This window comes from Hylaeus anthracinus, unplaced genomic scaffold (genome assembly GCF_026225885.1).
Source record: "Hylaeus anthracinus isolate JK02 unplaced genomic scaffold, UHH_iyHylAnth1.0_haploid 11982, whole genome shotgun sequence".
NCBI classification, from domain to species: domain Eukaryota; kingdom Metazoa; phylum Arthropoda; class Insecta; order Hymenoptera; family Colletidae; genus Hylaeus; species Hylaeus anthracinus.
This window is the reverse complement of record NW_026534330.1, coordinates 1,366,520-1,381,882: the sequence shown is the minus strand read 5'-3', so window position 1 is coordinate 1,381,882 and position 15,363 is coordinate 1,366,520. Positions and strand designations below refer to the sequence as shown.

At 39.1% G+C, this 15,363-nt stretch overlaps 4 protein-coding genes across 9 annotated transcripts; 2 read left to right on the top strand and 2 right to left on the bottom strand.

Annotated features, from left to right (window-relative positions):
• Positions 1 to 54: 54 nt before the first annotated feature.
• LOC128885846 (protein transport protein Sec61 subunit gamma) lies at positions 55 to 1,056 on the bottom strand. Of its 2 annotated transcripts, none has more exons than XM_054140159.1 (4): positions 941 to 1,056; positions 517 to 623; positions 311 to 413; positions 55 to 247 (listed from the first exon to the last, which is right to left on the bottom strand). In XM_054140159.1, the coding sequence occupies exons 2-4, from the start codon at positions 608 to 610 to the stop codon at positions 238 to 240; spliced, it is 207 nt and encodes a 68-aa protein (XP_053996134.1). In that variant the 5' UTR covers positions 611 to 623; positions 941 to 1,056; the 3' UTR covers positions 55 to 237. The 2 variants fall into 2 exon arrangements, with proteins under 2 accessions (XP_053996134.1, XP_053996135.1); XM_054140160.1 differs by having other exon boundaries at positions 845 to 960.
• A 27-nt stretch (positions 1,057 to 1,083) lies between these two features.
• Positions 1,084 to 3,075, top strand: LOC128885840 (calcineurin B homologous protein 1). The gene is made up of 4 exons (XM_054140150.1): positions 1,084 to 1,784; positions 1,859 to 2,122; positions 2,210 to 2,303; positions 2,382 to 3,075. Exons 1-4 carry the CDS (start codon positions 1,718 to 1,720, stop codon positions 2,524 to 2,526), a joined length of 570 nt encoding a protein of 189 aa, XP_053996125.1. The 5' UTR covers positions 1,084 to 1,717; the 3' UTR covers positions 2,527 to 3,075.
• Positions 2,619 to 7,031, bottom strand: LOC128885816 (protein transport protein Sec23A). Of its 2 annotated transcripts, XM_054140120.1 has the most exons (11): positions 6,862 to 7,031; positions 6,458 to 6,740; positions 6,290 to 6,376; positions 5,953 to 6,199; positions 4,987 to 5,887; positions 4,771 to 4,924; positions 4,539 to 4,690; positions 4,274 to 4,448; positions 3,984 to 4,205; positions 3,772 to 3,792; positions 2,619 to 3,319 (listed from the first exon to the last, which is right to left on the bottom strand). In XM_054140120.1, exons 2-11 carry the CDS (start codon positions 6,734 to 6,736, stop codon positions 3,230 to 3,232), a joined length of 2,328 nt encoding a protein of 775 aa, XP_053996095.1. In that variant the 5' UTR covers positions 6,737 to 6,740; positions 6,862 to 7,031; the 3' UTR covers positions 2,619 to 3,229. The 2 variants fall into 2 exon arrangements, with proteins under 2 accessions (XP_053996095.1, XP_053996096.1); XM_054140121.1 differs by lacking the exon at positions 3,772 to 3,792.
• Positions 7,032 to 7,526: 495 nt separating this feature from the next.
• LOC128885817 (uncharacterized) lies at positions 7,527 to 14,948 on the top strand. 4 transcript variants are annotated; one of them, XM_054140123.1, is made up of 7 exons: positions 7,527 to 7,898; positions 7,975 to 8,665; positions 8,754 to 8,892; positions 8,961 to 9,079; positions 10,906 to 11,000; positions 12,115 to 13,009; positions 14,769 to 14,948. In XM_054140123.1, exons 1-7 carry the CDS (start codon positions 7,888 to 7,890, stop codon positions 14,796 to 14,798), a joined length of 1,980 nt encoding a protein of 659 aa, XP_053996098.1. In that variant the 5' UTR covers positions 7,527 to 7,887; the 3' UTR covers positions 14,799 to 14,948. The 4 variants fall into 4 exon arrangements, 3 of the variants coding, with proteins under 3 accessions (XP_053996098.1, XP_053996099.1, XP_053996097.1); XM_054140124.1 differs by lacking the exon at positions 14,769 to 14,948 and having other exon boundaries at positions 12,115 to 12,222; positions 12,487 to 13,695; XR_008459669.1 differs by having other exon boundaries at positions 7,530 to 7,898; positions 12,115 to 13,305; positions 14,769 to 14,911.
• Positions 14,949 to 15,363: the final 415 nt, after the last annotated feature.

The window sequence follows — 15,363 nt, the reverse complement described above, 5'->3', positions numbered from 1 at the left end:
TACTTTTAGAGTTTAAAAGGAGTTCTATAAAATATTTTAGATGAATAACAAAGGTGCATCTTATATGCTCATTTTATTATAAAATTCATTATAATGATATATACACACATTCGCATACTTCGATCACAATCCAGAACGGAATACATTGTTTTGCTTTATAAATAAAGATACATATAACAGGGAACATGGGGGAGAAATAGCCTTATCAAATGGTAATTGTATCTATTTAACGTCAACTTATGAACCCCTAAAACATATAAATAATTTTGTAAGTACAAATTATTTAAATGAAAAAATTAGATTTACTTACACAATGATGTTGTTAATTGGGATGTGTATTAGTTTAACAAAGAATCCTATGAAACCCATTATGCAAAAACCGATGGCTGTTGCAATAGCAATTTTCTGGAACTCTGAGAAAAATCGTACGATAAGTTGAAATTATTTTAATTTAATCCTTAGAGAGTCAACAACGGCTATGATTAGATAAAAATAAATATTTTTCTCAAGTCTTACCTTTTCTGTCAGGCTTGGTACATCGTTTGATAAGACGAATACTGTCTTTCGTAAATTGGCGTGCTGGCTCTGTGAGTTTCTTTACTTGATCCATTGTATTTGCAAAACTGTAAATTAAATAAAATTCACAGTCTAACTACAGGCGTTTGCCAAATTTTTATAATTGGAACATTCGAATGCAATCGACGTACAAATTTACACAAACTATGTGCAAAATACGAATATCACGTATGTTCTAACAGTTATAGCGAAATCACACGGATTATATTGGAAGCATTTCAAAGCGCGTAGATATCTAATTTTGTACTCATTAATAACAGAATATAACCTGCAGGTAATAATGAATGTTAATTGTTTCAACGCTCACGATTTTTAATTCAGTTTAACGTAGAAAAAGATCGATCGCCAGTAATATGATACTCACGTTGTGTGTCACTGGTAAACTCTTTACAGAGTGTTTGACGTATAAAAGCTACTCTCGGCAAGATTTAAGACGCTACGTGGACGCTACGCAGGCTACGCTGTAAGAACGTCACTTCCTGACCACTGACGTTGGAATCGAGACGTTGCACCGCGAACGCGTGTCACTTTAGTCTATTTGAAAAAGTTTACTCAAAATATTAAATTGTCCAATTAAAAGCACGAAACGAAGCATAAATAATTAATTTACGTGTACAAACGAATTTGAATAAAAGATTCATATAATGTTTCAATTTACTACACGTCGGTCCTACAACAGATAGTCAAGACACAACGAACCAATCAACTTCTACTGCGAGACACATGATTTTATTTATAGAGTATAAAATCTTTAAAATTATGACAAGTTCCTAGAAAACAAAATTGTTTGTAATAAAGATTCTTTCTCTACTATTATATCTAATTTGATCACTTCAATTTTGATAGTTCTTGATTTACTCGACTGACAATATTTAGGATCTACTAAAAATCTTTTGCAATGTACTATGTATCAACCTTAAGATTTCTTTCTTATCATTATCAGTTACCTTGACACTCGTGATTAACCTAGCATCTGTCAGCCAGTCGTGGGCCGGTCGTAGTCGTACTTTGACTGACTCGGGTTGACTTTGACCCCAAGGAAGTAAATATGAATTAGGATTAGGAATCGTATGTTAGGATTATAATATCGAACGTAAAATTAAAATATCTTGAAATTTTTTGATCGTGACATTTGAGAAACATGGGTAACAGGTCCAGTCTTCTTTTACGCGAAGAAGAAATAGCGCAAATCCAAGATGCCACTGGATGTAAGTTTTCCATTATTATTTGATTCGATTAATTTAGAAATGTAATACCGAGTTGTTATTTAACCTGATTGTAGTCACACCAAATCAAATTGAACGCTTATACAGTCGCTTTACGAGTCTAGACCGCGGAGATTGCGGGACACTTAGTAGAGAAGATTTTCTTAGAATTCCAGAATTGGCAATAAATCCTCTAGGTGAAAGAATCGTGAATGCTTTCTTTGAGGAAAGTGGCAACGATAGAGTCAATTTTCTACAATTTATGCAAGTCCTTGCTCACTTTAGGCCTATTAAGAAAAATAGTCCTAATCGGCTAAACTCTAGGCAACAGAAATTAAAATGCAAGTATAATAATGTTTCGAAAACAGAATATAAGTAAAACTTTATTAGTATAATATTTTAAACGCTATTTTCATTCTTATTTTTAGTTGCTTTCAAAATGTATGATTTGGATAACGACGATTTAATATCAAAAGAAGAGCTTTTAGCTATTTTACATATGATGGTTGGCGCAAATATAAGGTAATACACAGGTTTAACTATAATTGCTCTATAATAATAATAATAATAACGATGAATTTAAATAATTGGAACTTACAGCGAAGAACAGTTAACTAGTATCGCTGAGCGTACCATAGTAGAAGCTGATGAAAATGGCGATGGAATGATATCATTTGAAGAGTTTTGTAAGGTATTGGAAAGGACAGATGTAGAACAAAAAATGTCCATACGATTTCTTAGTTAATTTATTTCATTGTTTCTTATAATGCATAACTTATGATGCATTGGAAAGATGTATTAAAATTAATTGCAATTAATAATATTAAATGCAAAAAATAAATTTCTCATTTACGACTTTATTTATTCTATATAGAAAAAAATTGAACGTCTAGATTAGATATTTAATAATCCATTGAAAGAATAAGATGTTTATAAAAACAAAATATTTTAATTAATAAAACAAATATATTTGTGTATAATTATTATACTTTATAGTATATAAATTCTGTAATTATTACAGTTCTTTCAACCTACTGCTTACAAAGTCTAATACATGATTTGTTTACATGTCTTGTTACATTATTTATGATATTCCAAAAAATTATATTTATGACAAGAAATACCGTTGAAAAATAAGTTATTCTATCAATGAGACATTTTAAAAGTTGAACAACACGGAATATTTAAAATATGCATTACATTAATACTATGTACTTTATTTGTACACAAGTCATATCTTGACTTTGGAAAAAATAGTTGTCGAGGAATTATATTTAATTATGTATTCTCATTATAACCGCATAATTTCTGTATATATAAATCCTTACCATGCCTATTTTATCCTTATCAATAAAATGCAACTCAATACCGCATCGCGAAGCTCACAGCATTTCTAAATTTTATTTAGACAAAATGATGAGGCAACATTGTTCTTTTATTACTGCAATTTAAGCTGTAGATGATACAGCCAGTTTTTTCAAATGCTCCATGAATACTTGTAAACTAACATCGTCCGTTAAGACGGGCGCTCCACTTTCCTAAATTAGAATAAATTGCAATTAAAAGTTGTAATCAATAATCGTTGAAGTATCAAGAAAAAAAAGCTCAAAAATCTAATTCCCGAACCAGTGAAAGCAAAACAAATAAAGATTAACCACAGTTTTCAATTGATAAAAGATTGTTTTCAGAGAAAAATGCTTTGACACTAATCACCAGTGAATCATGACAATAATATCGGTACAAGAATGTTAAACGCGTAATAGATCGATGTTCCAGTGCCTACAGTGTAAAATTCCGGAACAGTTGATATTGATTAGATATCTCAAAATTGTTAACTGTTAAAAGATATTATTGTAAAGAAATAAATATTTTATTGTAAAGCTACAATAAGATATCGACTGCTTAGATCATTTTCCCACGCGGTTCCATTACCAAAGCATTCAAAGCAAATGTAAAAAAGAATACAATTATCAAATGAATAGAAACACACCCCACTGGGTATCGGCATCCCCTGGTAGCAGGATCACGGTGACATAAAAAAATATTAGTAACATATGATTTATACGAACTTAATGTTCATGATGTATAATCGAAAATAAATATTAAATCATATAGTTTGATACGCGAAATATAAATATATTCAGCGTGGTATACGAGATGTATTCTATTGGAGAAAAATAATTTGAGGGAATCTTTACTTACCGCACCATAAGCAAACATGTTATTATGAGTTTGACTTGGATTCACTTTACTCAGTAAAAACCTTGCTTGTGAACCACCTTGTTCGGTATCGATATATCTAGGCGCAGGAAATCTTCCAGCTAAAATTTCGGCGGCATCGTCAACAGGTGCCGCTAATAATTGTTGAAAATTTTCATATTCTGGTAAATCTTGGTATTTTAGTTGACGCCATTGTGCAATCGTCTGTAACCAATCGGCTAACGTCATAGTCGACTCTTATTACACTTTAAAGAAAATATGACAAGAATTACTTCTCCGTGGAATATAAGTATTTGGAAGAAAGTGTCCATCAACAAAATTCTGTCAGGTTGAATGGACGAAGTATCTAGTAAAACTGGCTCCGGTGGGCCACTGAATCCATAACTGTATAAGATTGGTTGCACCATTATCAAAGAATTTGTTAAATCTTCTCGCATGAGCATGTGCCTGTAATATTGCATTTATTATTTCATTAACGAATGTCATTTATCGAAACATGCATTTTAATCATTAAAGCATACGAGCACGCTAGCTCACCTGTAAAAACTGGTTTCATCGGGAGAATTGTTGAACACTTGTAAAAATTGCGATCTACGTAAGTGATACATAAATTGGGGATACAAAGAAAAGTTTTCCGCAAGCCTGAAGCTATTTGGATCGTCTTTCGCATATTCTCCAAACTTCTGGCACTATAACGACAACGTTTAAATAATAAGAGTTACTCGTACCATGCAATGTGTTAATTATATATTTTGTAAAGAACACTGACTAGTCTGATAAGCATACGATCGACCCATCTTAAGATATCTGGTCCATCGTCACTTTCCGCCCTAAATACTGCTAGACGCGACATGAGAACAGCAGCTGCTTCTTGGTCGAATCCAGCACTTATGTGAAGTAAAGACGTTGACGCATCTGCCCAACTATAATCGTGATGTAAATTTCAGTAATACTGCTTATTTGGTTTGTACACCGTCTTACTTACTTTCTGGCAATTGTAGTAACTCTGATTCTTCGTTGACCGCTACTGTGTTGATACTGTGTAATAAACTGAATGCAACCTCTTCCACCTTGTGGAATCGGAGCAGTGTGTTGATTCACAACCTCGAAAAATAATGCCGTAGTCGTGGACGGAGTAAGGGCACAGAATTTCCATTGAGACGTGCCGCCTAATCCTACTTCTTGCTCTCCGACGCTCGCGCTTTTCACACCCAGAGAAACGCAAGGGCCAATCGCTCCAGAAACTTTAATTTCCCGAGACGTTTTAACTTCTAACGTCGCGTTAAATGCCATTTTTAAATCACCTTTACTATCCTTAGCGAACACGCGTTGGAACGTTTGTTTAAACAAAGATGAATTAAAGGAATCACCCATAACCATGTGACCACCAGTGGAATTGCAACACTGTCTCATTTCTAACAGACCGGTTTGATCGAGAGCACACGAATAGATGTCTATTATATGCCCATTGGTTGCTGCCCGTGATGCGAGAGCATCGTAATGTTTAGTTGCTTTCTTCATATGTTTGGCATTATCTTTATGGATATCGTGATGCGATCTAATAGGTTGTCTTAAATCATCCGTTACAACTTGACCAGGTCCTTGAGAACAAGGTCCACCAATAAATAGCATTATTCTAGCTCCTGTATTAGCATAACTAGCTTCTAAAAGACCAGTAGCAACAGCCAGTGCAACACCGGTAGATCGTAATGGACGTTTCCCAGGGCCTACAGGCCATGGATCGCGCTGTAATTCCCCTAGAAGGTCTGTTAAACTCATATCACATTTATGTACGGGCTGTAAGAAACGATTCGCTGCTGGCAGTGGTTGAACACCAGTTCCTCTCTGTTGATTTGGGTTTTGTCCTGGTATCGGTCGACCTATGCCTATAACAAACAAAAATTAACACACTCTATGTCACTTGACTCTTTGAAACAAATATAAAACATACCAAGCATGTCTTGAATTTGCTTTGGTTGTAGATCCTTGGTACCACGGAAAACGTAACTTTTACTGCATCCATCGCAACCTAATTCATGAACTTGTACCATTCTTCCAAATGTAACAAGACCGATGAGAGCATTCGGTGGAAGCAAAGAAAGTGACATTTGAAGGGAATCTTTAAGAGAACCCAATTCTTCGTCATCCATGCATGTATCCACAACCAATAAGAAAATGGGTGGCAAACATTGTGCTCTCTAAATGAAAATGATAAACAAATACAGAATGCTTTCATAAAGAAACTGATATTAAAGAGTATGTTTCTATAAATTTGAAATATTGCTTACCATTATAGTATACTCTATCGTTGAAAACATTGGAATAAGTTCAGCCGGCTGATGCTGCTCCGAAATAGCAGCATATTGTGGAGGAAACTAAAAATGATAAATGATAAAAATAAATTGTACCAAAGTGATCACGTTCAATCCTTGGAACGGTATAATTTTCTTTCTTACAGGATTCCTTTGAAAGCATAGATTGCACACCCATAGTTTAGCACGGTAATCTACTTGGCATAAAGGATTCAGTATTGCTCTACAAGTGGACCTTGTACATAAAACTGGATCGTATTGTATCTGTGGAAGATCTGGCCGTTCTTTGATAGGCTGATAAAGAGTTCCCAATGGTACAACGAGTCTTGTAGCATCGACACGAGACGAAGGCCAAACATTCCAGGTAAAACGTACACCATCTCGGTCTTCGTTTTGCTGAATAAAATCCTCGTACGTGGTCATGTTGCTACAATCACCACATTCCATTTGACAACTGATTCGAATGACATTTAATTCACGTCATACAAACAGTTTTTAAATATGTGACAAGTAACAAGTTACGTCTGGTTGTTCTAGGTTAAACATACCTGATCGGATTAACGCGCAATTATCGTGAACAGTTGATTTCGTTATCGAAACGATTCGATGTAACCTTTGCTAACAAATTTTCATAATTACAGCATTATTTCACAAATAAATCCAAACGGCACGGTCTCACATTAATAGCACATTTCGTGCCATCATTGAGGCCACGTCACTTGGAGCTTTGGAAGAATAGTGCAGCGCATGCGTTATCTGTTTTTTAATATTTCGTACACTATAGCTCACTGAATTGCACTGAACTATAGTAGAGTTTTAATACCAGTGGCGCCATCGGTGGCAAGACGCCCAACTTTTTAGTGAAAATAGTTTCCACTGTTTCTGTAAGATGGCGCCACTGAATGACTTTAATCAATAATTTTGTTATTTATCATAATGCATAACTAATATGGTTCTGTGCTTTATAACACTACAATATATTAGTTACTATGTCAAATTTTTCACATATTTGTGAATAGTTACGTATTTTTTAAGTTAGTGGCGTCATCTAGTAGCAACAGTGGGAACTATTTTCACTACAAACTTGGGCGCGTTCCCACCGATGGCGCCACTGTCTCTAAACCCATTGAAATTACAATAATTAGTATATTAACTAGTAGTTTCCATTAAGTAGTATCAGTATGGTTTAGTGCTAAAACCTATGATAAAAACAAGAGCTAATACGTATGTCATCGAACACATAATCATGCTTCGGGTTGACGAGAAGCTGCTAGTGGCGTAGAGGGTGGGGATTTATTCAACCAATCAGGCGCGAATTGATAATGTCCGATTTTGTATAAACTAGCGGCCCTAGCGGGTCGAGTCAAGTCGAGTGTTTACTGTTCGTATTTACTATTATTAGTATTATTACTCTGATGGTGTCACGTATGTTATTAGTACAAGTTTGTGGGAATTACAAAGGTAGTGTTTCAGTGGCCGGTTAACGGCACGAAATTTTGCGAGGTGTTTGTGTCATGCATGTAGCGAGAATTGATTGGCGACTAACCTCTGACACAGTGTAGATCGTCCATAAAATGGATAACAGGTAAGACACAAAAGATTTATAAGAATCGTTTGATTTCTGATCGGTATTTCATTAAACGGAAACGAATCTTTGCTAGGTTGGACACGTCAGGGCCGGGATATTCGGAGAATGTTTCTAGCTACTCTAAAAAGTCTAAGAAACGATCCAGCAAAAGGAGTAGCATGTTTGGCCCTTGGATAAACAGTACACAGAATAACCAGAACAACGATGTAGTACCTGGTATGGAATATCAGCATGTATTGTGGCATGCAAATGTGCAACAAAACTTTTCAAACAATGGGCAAAGACTGTTTGCAACGACATCTGATCCGAGTATGCGTGGTTATGGTCAGTTACCGATGACTTATGCCATGGAACCTGTGTCTCTGCCGACAATGTATAGGTTGTATCAGCCGGTACCTTTTTCTGGCATCAGGCCTGTTCACGGCAGACCAAGACGACAATACAATCAGTGTCAAGCACTGAACGTGGATACGAATTCCATGGCGAATGGTTACACGAGTCTGCAAGAGAATGGGTTAGAATCTCCTATACCGGTTAGCTATGAAAACGGGGACTATGCTAGTCTGCCACCTACAGCTAACAAAAGCAATGGAATCAATGGAGACGAACTCAATGCAGAGCATCGAAGGTATTCCGATCCTGGTGTTGGGTCCGCAGAAGGTCCGGTACACGCCCAGAGCGAAGATTCTGAGAGCATCGGCAGTGGAAGCTCCATTACAACGATCGGACGTAGCAACAAACTTGTTCTGTCTCTCATCGAGCAGGTCTATATCTTCTCTATAAGCAAAAGTTGCACGTTTGCGTTTAAAAAGTTGCGGAAGCATCTGAAAAATTGTATTAAATCGTTTTCAGATGACAGACCTGAAAAAAAGCAATAGTCAGTTGTTTAAAGAATTAAACGAAACAAAGTCTGAATTAGGTAGTATGAAGGCAAAATTAGCGCAGTGTACATATAGCACTTGTTCGGATTATCAACCAGGGATGTTATCGGGTAAATGTTTGCTTCCTATCGTATTAGTTTGACGTTGTAACGACTCTAAACAATTTATCATTTTTCAGATCTTATCCGAGAAATTAGACAAGCTAATAAAACATGCGAAGAAGGATTGGTCGCAAATGTAAAATCTATGATGGAAGAGAAATTAAACCAGATGTCGTTGGATATGGCTAACTTAAACGTACGTATTAATTTTCAATTAATTTATCCATTTCGATATATTAGAAAAATGTATAAACCTCGCATGTTGAGAATTTTCCATTTTCTTAAAGTTATAAATCGAACATCTCGCAAAGCTTTCGATGTAATCGTATGCATGGTTTTATATTTGTACGAATATATTTAATTGTGAGTTGGTTACCGAACGTTGGTAGCTGCTTGTTTCGTTGAAAGACTCGAGATGTTTTAAAAAAGGAATATAAGTTGGAGTTTGAAGGTAGAGAACGTGGGAATGGAAAACAAAGCGCGTAGAAAGCTAGAAATCCTTCTCTCTCGACTTTGCAGTTAGGGTACGGTAATGTGCCTCTTGGACCGACGCTTTCGGCATTTCCACGACGCGGTCATGGACATATTGTTTGCGTAGCATTCGTACGTTCTGTTTGATTAGGACGGCCAGGTGATCTTTGGTTTCCCCACTCTCGTCTCCTCTTTTTTACAATTTCTTTCCCTCGATTATCGTCTGCACGCGAATTTTCATCGATCGAGTTCGCCAGCACAAGTTTCCGGGCTCGGTCGAACGTGTCGATTTTCCATGAAATGATCGATGTGTTATTCACGATTATACCCGAGTGTCTAGTTTTGTTTTCGTTATCTTTTCAACAGCTGCTTTGCATATTCTTGGGATAGAATCAACTTTGGTATCGAGGGTCGTTTAATATAGATTGTTTTGGAAAAGAAAAAGAGACGGGCCAATTTGAACGACTAGTCTGCGAATAGAGCCGAAAAAATGACTCGATTCTGATAATTGAGAGCGAAACTTGTCCTGTGTCGGTGGTTACGACTCGACGCGACGGTTGATAAAACCGGTTGACACCAGAGAACCTAATGTAGACGTAATACGAAATATCCGTGACGCGGTAAAAATGATTAGGTTTCACATAAGGGTGCATCTAGTGTACGGGGGCAAAAGTATTCCAGTTCCCCTATTCGTAGGGGGAACAGAGGGACGAAGAAGGGTGAAGGATGAGGCACTTAGCGGCTGTCACGGCCTCTCCCTTGGCCTCCTTCCTTTCCCTCTTTCTCCGGTCTTCTCGGGTTTCAACCATCCATTAGCCTCATCAGCCGAAGCGATGGCCGTCCGCGCCATACTGGCTTCGTCGTGTTGCCAATCACGTAATTGAACCTCCGGGACCTTCCACTTTCGTGCATGTAAATTTTCCTCTTCATCGGTGACGCCCGATGGAAGTTGGGTTTCAGCGCGTTTAAAGGATCGCCCGTGGCGCGAATTTATTTCTTCTCTTTCGGGTAAATGTAAGTCGCGGCCGAACGGAACATTCGATCGATCTTGTAATCAGTTTTTTCGGTACATATGAAATATCCAACCGCCTACTTATTTTTGCCAAATTTACCATTCCGTTCTTCTCGCTAAATGAATTCCTCTTTAATCCGAAACTGCGAAGACGAGCGACCAAAGTGCACGAAGTTGTAAACCGTTATCTGGTAAAAATTGCAGGTTGCTATGTAATTTGTTTGATTTATTTCGAAACGGTTCGTAATATTATACCTTATCTGCGCTCGGTATTGTTGTCTCCCATATCTGTTATCTTTATTCTCGTTTTCTCCCGACGGTAAAGAACGGAGAGCCGTAGCTTTCTTTTAAGTAAAAAAAAAAAAAAAAAAGTAAAACGTTGTTCCAACATTTGTCGTTGATCGTAGTATATATGATTTTTCATTCTATCTATTCTCGATGCCTGACTTAGTGTGTTACCTCTATACATGTTTTGTTTAATAAATCGTCTAACGTAGTATTCGCTAATATCGTAGATACTATCGATTCGTCTGTTACAGAAACAGGTTACGAAGTTAACAGAGGAGAAAGCGGAAAACGAGAGGCGCGTCGCAAAATTGCAGGATGAAGTGGCTATCCTTAAGCTGAACGCAAAGTGAGTACTCGTTAACCAAACAGTTTTGTTTTGTTGTTGAAAGTTTGGGCGATAGGTAAATTTAGGTACTCGGGGGTATTCTCTTTCGTATTTTCAAATATCTTTTTATTGGGTACATTTTTCGCTTTTTTACACGTGATTTCACATAGTACATATTTTGCACTAGACGCACGTATCGTATCGTCGGAAATTGACGTTAAATACGTGATTCGTTTCATTTGAATTTTCTTACACATTTTTACGTTAACACCGTCATGGTATCGAACGATGCGTACACGGTAATTGCTTAATTTAACAGCGTATCACGTGTTTGCAGTCGAATTGTCTTTAAACAATTGTCGAAATGCTTTATTTGAGAACAACCGTACGTTCTTTTTATAACGAGTATTTGACTGAATATCGTTTTAATCGATGAACAAAATTGTGCAAATATGTTAATATTATCAATTCGTAGTGTTTCGTAGTACTATTGTTTTTTCTTTCGTTTTTCTTTTGTTTTTACGACTCGACAACTTTTTCCTTGCTGTTTTTCCTACTTTTCACAGTAATTTTCCGCTTGTTCACAGTGTTTATCATTTGAAGTAACTGAAAACGTTTGATTTGAAAATATCAATTACATGTTAATCTACATGTCCCTCCATTTCTTAAGTTTAATCGATTCGCGGAGACGGTTCGAAGTGACTGTATATCTATCGAAACGAAGATTGTATAAAAGCTACCAACACGATCAATCCGTTGAATTTTTGTCGACATTTCGACGTACTCGATTCACTTGACATACTCGAAAAGATGTTTTCGAGCTTTAACTCGCCTCTAGTTTGAAAGTCGATACGCTTTTGTATCTCCGCATTACGAAGATCATCCCCCAAACGATAGTTTCGATTGATTCGCGAAGTTGCTTCGAAAGCATCTAACACAAAGCTACGACTCGCCTCTACTTCCGAATTTTCGCTTCTATTTTCCTGCGCATTCGAATTCACCCCTTGAATAATCCGGATACCGGGAACACCGTTCTAACATACACAGAACACACACACCGCGCCGGAAACGGCCTATTCTCACGTCTCTGCCGAGGTGACAATTGTATAAACGGTGGACTTGTATTGGCACTTAGCAACGAAGGTCGCGAGATCGCAGCCTTCGAGGAAGAGACGCTGGCCCTGCGACGAGAGCTCCAAGAGGCGCGGGCGTCGAAGACCCTGGCCGAGAATCATGTGGCAAAGTGCGTACACGCAAGATCAGTCACGCCTGTATCTTTCGAAACGCCCTACGTAACCAGCACCCCCGTGCGTACCGCTCTATCCGATACCTGCAGTCTAAACCCAGCCTCTTCCTCTTCCTCCTCGTCCTCGTCCTCGTCCTCGGTGGGCCTGAATTTCACCTCGTTTCTTCGTTCCCGAACCGCGGAGCTGCCGCACCATTTCGTTGCCGAGAAACCGAGTCTCTATCGAACCGCTGATTGTAATAGTCCTGCATCCGTCGACAGCTGGACCGTGGATGATACGCATGGTCCTGTCTCCAGCACGCGATCGGTCGCTATAGTTATCAACGATACGGATCGAGACGACGGGACACGGGAAGAGACCTCTGGCATAACGTTCGCGGAGATCCCGCGGACGTTGGAGAACGAGACACCGGACTCTGAACAAGAGGACGAACCTAGAGACTTGGAAGAGAGGCTCGCCGATCAAATTTGTCGTCAGCCAAAGGTAGAAGAGGCGAAAGTTGGAGACGACGAGTTGGACTGTACGCGTTGCAACGCGGAAGCCGATGAGACGATAACGAACAGAGTACCGGAAAAGGGGGTGAAAGGATCGAGAAACGAGTCGAACAAGAAGGAAGACGAGACGACGGCGACGGTGGTGCGCGGACAGAAAGGGGGATCGAAGAAATCGAGAAAGAAGAAGGGTAACGCGACGAGCGTTAAGCGGTCGTTGGGTGAGAGGGCCAAGTCAGCATCCGAGGTTGCGAATGGTACCACGCCGCGCGACGGCAGCACGGCAGGAACGGTGAGCGAGGACGAAGAAGATCGTCTCGATGACGATCTAGCGAGCAGAGCCATCACCGAAATCCCGGAAGTGGCGGTAGTCGGTGGTGGGTCCTTCGTGCCGAAAGATCTCTGCTCGACGGGAATCCTGACCTCCAGAGTCCTGACAGCACCTTCACGCGCTACCTACACCACCGCCTACATTTAGGCTACGTACGCGCGGGGCTCCGAGCAAAACGCAAACCACTCGTCGCCGTATCGCAAGGGGGGCTTCAAGGGCTTGCTAGAGGCTACTACTATGTACATGTCGAATAGCACGTAGGTTTATCGTTGTTTACTCGTCGAGTACGCTTCGCGCGACCCTGTTGGGCTCGTGGCACGCTTGGTCTCTGACTTGGTTCATTCGGACGGTTCGCGTCAACATTTCTTACTCGGTGTTATAGTTGTGGAATTGTTAGATCTGTAAGTCTGTATTCTCGCTAAAGGAATCAAAGAAACGAATACGAAATGGTAATATCCGCTCGCGACTGGAATGTCGGTGTTAATCAAGCCTTGGACCATTGACAAATTTTCTACTCTATAGTTGTAATTAGACGATATATTACGCGTAGACGGATCAATTTGAATTGGTCGCTCAGGTTTAGTAAATCGGACTGGGGATAAATCGTTTGTTCGAGATACGGATAGCGTGTGCGGTTGCATATTTGCGCCAACGAGGGTAACAAAACGATATCGCGGGGGTTACTCCTCTGTGATCTTGAGCGACCCATTAATCATGATTCGACTATACAATTATTCGTTTATCGGTTAGCATGGCTTCGCAGTTTGTCTAGCATGCGTTTAGTTGCCACGTTTCCTCTTTTATTTGCGCGTACTCCCACAGTTTTGCGTGTACCGTGTAATATTTATCGTTTAGCTTGAAATTAGTGTTTGTCGCGGAGCTGCCGTTTGACTTTTAGTTTGGTTCAATTTTTCCCTTGCATTCCAATAACAAGATAAATGTGATATGTGATGTGTAAACGTATATATATATTTTTTGTTGTTTTTAAAAAGTAATTTTAGGTATTCAGGGCCCTGTTTTTAATCGAGAACTTGGAATTGATCATCGATCGTTTGAATCCAACTATAGAAATCGTACGCTTTACGTAGACTTTACGTAGATCGATATGGTGAATACGACTGATCAGTGACGAAAGATTTTTGTAAAATACTTTACAGTGATTTTGAAAAATGTCATAAACGTTATAAATATCATTGTTATTTTACACGATCGTTAGGTTATAGTATCGACGAGCATATTCGTCGATTCAATATTCTCCGAGAAACAGACTCGACCTTTTTCGGCGATCGACAAGAGTTTGTACACGATAACTTAATAAACGATCGTATATTAACATTGATTCAATATTTTGAGTTTCGCGTCGCGTAAATCGAAATTTTCCTTCTTTTACAATCTGCGCGAATCGCGCGGTTTGCTCTAGGTTATCGGCGAGCTATCGAGCTTTTCTCGCCCGAGAGAGCTCCGCGTAATTCACCTTCGACTTCCTACACCTTACATACTCTGCACAAAGTCCGCTATTGGGTCAGGGAAACGGAAACGGAGACCGAGACCGAGACGCCTGGTGTTCTTTCTGTTCTTTTAGCTGGCAGCAGCATGGCTTTTCGCTGCAATTGTTGCTTATGCCGCTTTTAAAGACCGTATTACAGATATTCGTTTGGGCCGATTAGCGGTAGTGGCTCGTTGAAACGCATGTAACGTGAAACGAACCGTGATTTGTCAGAATGGAGAAGCTGCTGGACATTCTACGTAATAAGGTGATCGGTGATGCGGACGAAGAAACTGCCGGCGGTCCTAGGTCGGTCGAGGCAAAGCACGCACGGTGCGGTACTTGCTCGTCGGAGGACAAACAGGACCAAACGGAGAAACAGCAGCAGCCCGAAGAGTACGATGGCGACGTGGACGACGATACGGGGACAACGTTCAAAGAAAAGTTCGTCGATCGGTTGACGGTGTCGGAGAACGGTATGAAACTCTCCGGACCCGTCACCGATCTTTAGCCTAGCTGTTTCTTCCCCTCGACGAGGTTTCGAGTATCTCTCGCTTGGTAAGATCGAGACGTAGTATCGTCGACGCTCATCTTTACGCTAGACAACCAATGTTGTCTAAAACGTGCATCCAAAGTATTTATTAGTTGTCCAAGGTTTCCTATGGATGTTGGCACATTTAATATAATTATTCTTTGTGCAGCTACAAATCTTTCGAACACATTGATGTTTCTCGCTTCGTTTTTTTTTATTTCTTTACATCAAAATTTCTTCGATAGACGGATCGTACGATCAACGGTGTAAATTATTGACCGACTTCGAAAAGGAGGA